At 44.5% G+C, this 8,624-nt stretch overlaps 2 protein-coding genes across 6 annotated transcripts in view; one reads left to right on the plus strand and one right to left on the minus strand.

Moving 5' to 3' along the window:
• SPDYC (speedy/RINGO cell cycle regulator family member C) overlaps positions 1–6,567 on the minus strand; it is a 23,237-nt gene extending 16,670 nt beyond the window's left edge. Inside the window, exons 1-2 of one of the 2 annotated variants that reach the window (XM_006911324.3) lie at positions 6,051–6,567; positions 1,618–1,817 (exon numbers count right to left, since the gene is read on the minus strand). In XM_006911324.3, the coding sequence (XP_006911386.2) occupies positions 1,618–1,620 (3 nt within the window). In that variant the 5' untranslated portion in view covers positions 1,621–1,817; positions 6,051–6,567. Of the gene's footprint in view, positions 1–1,617; positions 1,863–6,050 lie in introns of both variants that reach the window. The other variant, XM_025046235.1, reaches the window with a different exon arrangement.
• A 36-nt stretch (positions 6,568–6,603) lies between these two features.
• SYVN1 (synoviolin 1) overlaps positions 6,604–8,624 on the plus strand; it is a 7,075-nt gene continuing 5,054 nt past the window's right edge. For 3 of the 4 annotated variants that reach the window (XM_025046234.1, XM_025046233.1, XM_006911116.3), the window contains exons 1-5: positions 6,604–6,722; positions 7,552–7,700; positions 7,910–8,002; positions 8,091–8,243; positions 8,362–8,410. In XM_025046234.1, the coding sequence (XP_024902002.1) occupies positions 7,569–7,700; positions 7,910–8,002; positions 8,091–8,243; positions 8,362–8,410 (427 nt within the window). In that variant the 5' untranslated portion in view covers positions 6,604–6,722; positions 7,552–7,568. The remainder of the gene's footprint in view (positions 6,723–7,551; positions 7,701–7,909; positions 8,003–8,090; positions 8,244–8,361; positions 8,411–8,624) is intronic. The other variant, XM_006911117.3, reaches the window with a different exon arrangement.

Consider the following 8,624-nt stretch of genomic DNA (forward strand, 5'->3'; position numbering starts at 1 on the left):
CCTACTCCTATCCATCTACCCGAATCCACATCTGTGCACACCTCCTGCTAGATCAGGAGAACTGTCTCTCCTCCTTTCAAACACTCAGACCTCCTCATCTGCTCCGCCTCCCCTTGATTTCTCAAAGTGGTCACTTCTCTCTGTTTCCTTATTTATTTGTTGTCTTTTATTGACTCTAAGCTCCACGAGGACAGGGATTTGTATCTAATGTGTTCACTAATGCATTCTCTACTTTGTCATCAGTAAATACTTGTTGGATGAAGAAACGACTGAATCGATGGGAGGAGGGAGACTCCATCTATTCTAATGGGAGGGAGGGAGGGAGGGAGGGAGGAGGAAGCGCGAAAGGCAGGAGGAGAGGTGTGTGGCCTGAATTTCTTGCACTGGACAAGAAGGCTTTTGAGGGCGAAAGGTATCTTTTTGCTCACCGTTGAGTCCCCAGCACCCATCCCCATGCCTGGCACATAACCGATCCCCTAAAATTGTGTTGATCGATTGGGTGCCAAGTGATTGCCCAAGCCCACACCTATTGTCCCCAACACCTTTCTTTGTCTGTACTAGACTTAGGTGATAGGTCCTATCTTTGGATCCCTGTAGACTATGTCCCTCTCACAGATGCTCACAGAGTCCTGATGTGGCCTCACACCTTCCTGCCCACCCACTGCAGTGGGCAGGAACACCCTAAATCCACTGCTGTCCACTTGGCATGGCGGCCTCTCCGGGGCAGCAATGAGCAACCTTCTCTCGCCCCAGCGCACCGGAGGGGGGCATGATAATGGTTCCTGGCTCATAGGATTGTTTTAAGGATTAAAACCATGCCTGGCATTCAGTCAAAGCTGAATATATATGGGCTGAGTGATTATCATTACAATTTACAGCACATTAGAAGTACTTATTTTTATTATTCTGAGCCCTGCCCTGACGGAGGTCACAGACACAGGAGCAATTAGAACATAGGGTCAGATGAGGCTATGTTCACATTTGGTCAATGTCACAGGCACCAAAAGGAGGAGGAGACTCACTCAAGTTCTGGCTGACACTCGAAAGTGTCTTTGGTTGTATGAGACGGATTTTAGAGGTAAACAGGAGAGAGAAAACACCTTAGACAAAGGAGGATCAAAAGAGAAGAAAGCTAGGCTGAAGAGACACGCAGATTTTGGGGAATGGGGACAAGTTAAGTTCAGCCACAACACAAACCGCATGATGAATGAGGAAGGCAGGCTGCAAACAAATCATGCAAGAATCCAAATGCTCAATTAGGAAGGCTTTTTCTCAGAGCAGTGAGGCCCAAGACAATTCACTTATCCATCCATCCATCCATCCATCCATCCATCCGTCCGTCCGTCCATCCATCCGTCCATCCGTCCATCAATCCATCCATCCATCCATCCATCCATCCATCCATCCATCCATCCATCCATCCATCCATCCAGCTATCCATTTATTCACTCCTTCAATACTCACTGAACTCTTATTTTGTGCCCGATCCTGGACCCGGGGCTGGGAAGAGGGACACAAACCAGACATGATGCCCACTATTTTGGTTATCTGTTGCTGTGAAACAAATTACCCTAAAACTTAGAAGTTTGCAATAATAACAATCATTTATTTCCTTACCATTGTGCAATTTGAGCAAGGTCTGGAGTGGACAGTGCTCTTCCATGTGATGTTATCTGGAGCAGTTTGACTGAAGCTGGAGGATCCACTTCCAAGATGGCTAACTACATGGCAAGTTGGTGCTGGCCGTTGGCTGGGGCCTCGATTCTTCTACATGGGCCTCCTCACAGGACTGCTTGGGCTCCCTCACAGCATGGTGGCTGGGTTCCAAGGAATGGAAATAGAAGCTGACAGTTCTCTTAAGCCTAGAGTTGGCATGGCATCATTTGCACTGCAGTCTATTGGTTCAAAGCAAGTCATATGCCAAGGCCAGAATCAATAAACCCCACCTCTGTGTGAAGGAAGTGATTAAAAACTTATGACGATCTAAATACACAAACCTATCAAGGAGTGCACATTAAACACTGAGGTTGATCAGCTGACCAATAGGTTGGATAACTGATTTTCACTATACTGTACAGTATTCCACTGCACGATTAAATTGTAGCTTATGCTCTCTCTTCTAAGGATGCATTTAGGTGTCTACAATTGTCCTTTACTTATGAATAGCGCTGCAGTGAATATTCTCTGTGTATGTTCCTCTGTACACGTGAGAGGATTTCTCTAGGAGTGAAGTCACTGGGGTGAGGGGTAATAAGCACATGTTCAAATTTACTAGATATTGCTAAATCACTCTCCTTTACCACACCCCCAAAGAGTTATTTTGCTTTACATTCTTGACATATGGGGATGGTAAGACTTATTACTTTCTGCCAAAACTAAGAATAAAAAATTTCTTCCTTCTTGCTTAAATAATCATTTCCTTAATTATCAGTAAAGTTGAGCATCTTTTCACATTTTTTAGCGATTAAAATTCCTATTTATCTGTGTATAACCTTTGACAATTTTCAGTTAGTTGTCTGACTGATTTGGAGGAGTTCTTTTTATGTTCTAGATACAAATCTTTAATCTTCTCTTAGTCTGTCACTTGTTGTTTTGCTTTGTTTATGAAACTTTTAACAATTCTCAAAAATATATAACTTTATTGAGGCATATTTTATATATATAATTTACCCACAAGTGTACAATTCAAAGAATTTTTAGGAAATTTACCAAGATGTGCAACTATCACCGTAAAGCAGTTTTAGAACATTTCAATCACCATAATATGATCCATTAACTGTTAATCCTGTTTATGGACACTTTTAGTGCACAGAAATTTTGTATTTTAGTGTTGTCAAATTTATCTATATTTTCCTCTCTGGTTTATGCTTTTTGTGTGTCTTTTTAAAAGAAATCCTTCCCTACCTCATAGTCTCCTTTATTTTCTTCTGAAAGTTTAAATTTTTTGCTTTTTAACATTGAAGTGAATCAATTTTTCTTAGAATTGATTTTCCTGTATGATGTGGAGTTATTTTCCATATGAGTCATCAATTGTCCCTGCACCATTTATTTCAGGTCCCATCTTTTCTCCAGCGATATGCATTACTGTCACTGTCATATCTCTGCTTTCCACACCAGCCTGGGTCAATTTCTAGTTTTCTACGTTGTTTCATTGATTTAGTTCCATATTACCGGGACAGTATTACAATGTCTTAGGTAAAAGAGATAAAAATTATACTTGTTGTGGAGGAGAGGACCCCATCTTGTATTTCTTCTTAAAAATTGTCTTGACATTTTGCTCTTTCATATGCGTTTAAAAATAAACTCTTAAGTTTCATGAAAAATCCTTGTAATTTAAATTGAAATTTTAGATCGATTTGGGGGAGAATTGAGATTTTTATAATGCTGAACTTGTAAACCTTCTGGGCCTAATAAAATCTTGTATTGTCTGCATATGGGGAGAAAGAATGGAGATACTTAACTAGTGAGTCATCTTAAAAATATTTATTGGTCTATTCATGTTTTCTGTTTTGTGTTGGATCAGTTTAGACACGTCTTTTATTTTCCAGGAAATTGTTCATTTCATTTAAGCTTTCAAATTGCCATAAAATTGCACCTACTAGATCCTTATTATTTTTAAATTTCTACTGTATTTGTGGTTACATATTTTCCTCTTCTCTTTCATGATATTGTTTATTTGTACCTTAACTTTATTTTCTTGATCAGTCTTGCCAGAGGATTGTCTATTTCAATAGCTTATTCAAAGAGCCACTTTGAACTTTATTAATCTTCTCTATTTTAGCTTTTATCTATTTTATTAATTCCTATTTTATCTTTGTCACTTCCTTGCCTTTTTAATGATATAAATCATATTCCATAATATTCACCATTCTAAAGTGTACAATTCAGTGGTTTTAGATATATTCACAAAGTTGTGAAACTGTCACCATTATCTATTCCAGAAGATTTTTATCACTTCCCCCGCAAAAAAACATATCCATTAGTAGCCGGTTCCCATTCCCCACTTCACCAGCCCCTAGCAATCACTAACTACTCTCTATCTATATGAATTTAACTATTCTGGACATTTTACATAAATGGAATGATATAATATGTGGCCTTTTGTGGCTGCCTTCTTTCACTTAGCATAATGTTTTCAAGGTTTGTCAATGTCGTAGCATGTATCAGTACTTCATTCCTATTGATAGCTGAATAATACTCATGGCTATATTATGTTTATCCCCTCATAGGCATTTGTGTTGTTTCCACTTATTGGCTATTATGAATAATGCTGCTGTGGACATTCACCGTACAAGTGTTCATGGGAACAGTTGTTCTCAGTTCTCTTGGGTACGTACCTAGGAGTGGAACTCTGGGTCACACGGTAACTCTGTCTAACTGATCAAGGAATTGCCAACTGTTTTACAAAGCGTCTGTACAATTTTACCAGAAATACATGAGGGTACTAATTTCTCCACATCTTTCGTAACAGTTGTTATTGTTGGTCTTTTTAATTATAACATCCTAGTGGGTGTGAAGTGGTATCTCATAGTGTTTTTGATTTACATATCCATAATGTGCCTATCAGCCACTTTTATATCTTCTTTGAATAAGTTTCTATTGAAATCCTTTCCCCATAAAATTGAGTTACTTGCGTTTTTATCATTGAGTTGTAAGAGTTGTTTATGTATTTTAGATACAAGTTCCTTATCAAATATATGATTTGCAAATATTTTCTCCCTTTCTGTGGGTTATCTTTTCACTTTTTTAATGGTGTTCTTTAAAGCACATTTAAAAAATTTTGATGAAGTCCTATTTATCTAGTTTTTCATTTGTTGCTGTGCTTTTTGGTGTCATCTCCAAGAAATCATTATCTAACCTAAGGTCATGAAGACTTATGATTGTTTTCTTCTAGGACGTTTATGACTTTAGGTCTTACATTTAGGTCTTTGATCCATTTCGAGCTAATTTTTGTATACAGTGTAAGGTATGGGCCCCAGCACCATTTGTTAACAAGATTATTCTTTCCCTCATTGCATTGTCTTGGCACCCTTGGCACACCCACTGACCATAAATGTATGGGTTTATTCTGAACTCTTAATTCTATTCCATTGATTTATTTGTCTATCTTGATTATTGTGGCTTCGCAGTAAGTTTTAAAATCAGGAAGTATGAGTACTCTATTATTCATTTGCTTTCTCTTTTTAAAATTCTTCCTTTTTAAAACTGTTTTGCTCTATTCTGAGTCTCACCCATTTCAACATGAATTTTAGGATCACCTTGTCAATTTTTGCAATCATGGCAGCTGGCATTTTGATAGGGACTGGGTTTTTCTTACATCAATTTTGGGGAGTATGCCCATCTAAAAATATTAAGTCTTTGAATCTGTACATTCGAGGTATCTTTCCATTTATTTAGATCTTTAATTTCTTTCAATAATGTTTTGTAATATTCACTGTACCAATCTGATATTTTTTTGCTAAATTTATTCACAAGCACTTTTTGTGTGTATCATAAATGGAATTGTTTTCTTGACGTCGCATTGTTCACTGCTAGTGTGTAACAACACGATTGATTTTGCATATTAATCTTCTAACCTGCAACCTTGCTGAACTCATTTATTAACTCTAATGACACTAGACACAAGGCACGAAGTGGGGACATTAGCTCCACTATGTCAATGAGCTGACTGGGTTGGTGGTGACCGAGATACACAATGAAATACAGGTTAGCCTAAAACGAGGGGGAAGCCGTGCCTATGGCCCAGAACCGAACAATACAAGGACAGTCAAGCTGCTCGCACGGGGGTAGGGGATGCGGGCATGCAGTGTTGAAGTCTATCCGTTCGCACAGAACATACTCATCCTAAGATTAGCTAGCATTAAAAGTCTGCTTTCTCCTCAGTCCGAGACACACCTAGCTGCCCCTCCCCTTCGTGGTGCGGCAAATGCTCCCGCAAGGCAGACACTGATCACCCACCCGCCCACGGCCTGTGCCTTCCCCACTCTCCGCCAACTGGGGTTGGACCAAGTCCTAGGCAACCCAGCTGCCCGCCCCTAGCAACCGCTCACCTGCCTTTCTCTTCCTATAGGCCAGAAATTTTCCTTTCTTTTTCTTATTGGTCCGCGTAACTCTATCTTGACCAATTAGTAGCAGCCACGGGGATCCAACTCACTCCCACATAATTTGGAGTTGATCGTGGAGGAGATAAATTTTTCTTTTTTGAATCGTTTTCTCAGAAGGCATCTTATTTCTCAAACTGTTGTGGATCCCCCTGGAATGAATCTCTAAAACATTTTGTCTCAGGCCTGTAATGTCTATCCCCCTAAGTAGTACGGCCCGCACAGTGCTCCACCTTCCACCCACTTTTGAGAGCCTGAGTCCTCCGCTAGGTTGAGTCCACCCGGCGGCGAAGACGATACCATCTATGGTTAATAAGTAGGGGGACTCTAATCACTCCCCGCGTTGCCCTGTCCTGCTCCGACCGCCTAATGCCTCTCTTGCTCGAACAGTGGGCAAGCACCCCAGATATGATGGTGGGACGACTGCTCCCGGCAGCAGGGAAGGAGCGCGACGCGGGGAAGGAAAGGGAGCGCTTGGTACGGCCCACGCCGCGCCCCGCGCTGCCGGAAGTGAGGTGTCTCACCCCCGAAGTTCCGGCTCGCAGGGGGTGAGGAGTGTTGTTAACCGGAGCCGCCTCCGCAGTCGCGGCGATTGAGCGGGCTCGCGGCGCTGGGCTCCTGGTGAGTGGGTCCGGATCGGGCCGGGGTTGTGGTTGGAGTCGGTTCCTGGACCCTCCCCTTGAGGTCTCCGGGGTCGGCGCGCCCCTCAGCCCCGCCGCCCGATTTCGGCCTGTCAGCTGGCGGTAGACCTCAGGCGCCCGCGCGCCCGCTCTTCTGAGGCTGGGCCCCGCCTGCGACGCTGGTAGCTCCTGGCGCGTACAGGTGCACGACCGCGGTTGCGACCCGGGACCCTCTCAGTCGCGCCACTGCATCTTGTCGGTCGGCCGTTCCTCCAGTGCCCCAAGTTGACACTGCGCTGGGGCTTGGGGGGGCACCAGTGATCCAGACTGACATACCCGGCCTGCTTCCGCGGGGCGCGCGTCGGAGCTGCCCACCCTGGCAGAGCTGTCACTGGCGCTGCCGCCCCCAGTTGCGTCACCCGCTCCTCCAGCACCTTGGCTTCTCCCAGTCCAGGTCGCACGTTCTCACTTCTGGAGATGTGCATCCCAGCGCATCATCTTAACTTTAGGGTCAGTGGTAGCAGTTCCTCCCTGCCAGTGTTGCTGCCTCTTCATTCCTCCCTAGGGGCGGCGGCTTGGCAGGCAGCGAGGAAAGAGCCCTAGATTTGAAACAAGACTGACCCAGGCTCCAGGCCTTGCGTCAGTGTGGCCACTTAACCCCTTTGAGTCTGTTTTCTTATTTGTAAAATTGAGTATATGCTATTCTTAATATGATTATTGTGAAAGTGAAATGTGTTTTTCCTTCTTCCTATTTTCTGCCTCTGCATTACAGGCACTAGCTAGATGTGCTTGTATGCGCATCACACAAGTCCTTTCCTTTCTCCGTGCAGGGCTCCAGACCAGGGCAATGTTCCGCACCGCAGTGATGATGGCGGCCAGCCTGGCACTGACCGGGGCCGTGGTGGCTCATGCCTACTACCTCAAGCACCAGTTCTACCCCACTGTGGTGTACTTGACCAAGTCCAGCCCCAGCATGGCAGTGAGTTGATGGCTTTGGGAGGAACTGGGTAGGAGAGAAGGAGGAGGTTGCTTGAGACAGGGGTGGGCTAGAAGTCAGGCAAGTAGAGAAGTATCCACCAGCTGCCTAACTTTGAATAAACTGTGATGGGGACACCGGGAGGTTCCGGAATGATGAGCCCCAGGCAAAGCTGAACGTGACCTCAAACCGTAGCCTCTCCTTACTCCTAGGTTCTGTACATCCAAGCTTTCGTCCTGGTCTTCCTCTTGGGCAAGGTGATGGGCAAGGTGTTTTTTGGACAGCTGAGAGCAGCAGAGATGGAGGTAAGATGTTCGTGGCCCCAAAGGTGAGGGCCAGGAAGCTGGGCGAGCAGTATGTCTGAGTTTACATCATTCTTTGTCAAATCTCTAGCACCTTCTGGAGCGGTCTTGGTATGCTGTCACTGAGACTTGTCTGGCCTTCACCGTCTTTCGGGATGACTTCAGCCCCCGCTTTGTCGCACTTTTCACTCTCCTTCTCTTCCTCAAGTGTTTTCACTGGCTGGCTGAAGACCGCGTGGACTTTGTGAGTCGCGACAGAAGCCAGGGAGGGGCCGGGGGGCAGGCTTGTGGAGTGAGGGCCAGGTTGGGGATGTGGAGTGCGCCCTGGCCTTCCTTATGGGCCCTTTTCTGCTCTGCCTCAGATGGAACGCAGCCCCAATATCTCCTGGCTCTTTCACTGCCGCATTATCTGTGAGTAGGACCCGTGTGAGGGGAGAGGAGGGAGCCGTTGGGAGAAAAGGCATCAAAGGGAATCAGAACATGAGAAGTCACTAACCATGGACCTGAGCCCTAGAGCCCAGGCTGTCCCCTCAGCCCACAGCTGTACAGGAAAGATAATTTAGGAAGTTAATTTGCATCATCTCTGCCCCGTTCCACTCCAGAGCTTCTCAGCTGCCTGGCCTCT

The sequence above is a fragment of the Pteropus alecto genome, unplaced genomic scaffold, assembly GCF_000325575.1.
Source record: "Pteropus alecto unplaced genomic scaffold, ASM32557v1 scaffold43, whole genome shotgun sequence".
Classification (NCBI taxonomy): domain Eukaryota; kingdom Metazoa; phylum Chordata; class Mammalia; order Chiroptera; family Pteropodidae; genus Pteropus; species Pteropus alecto.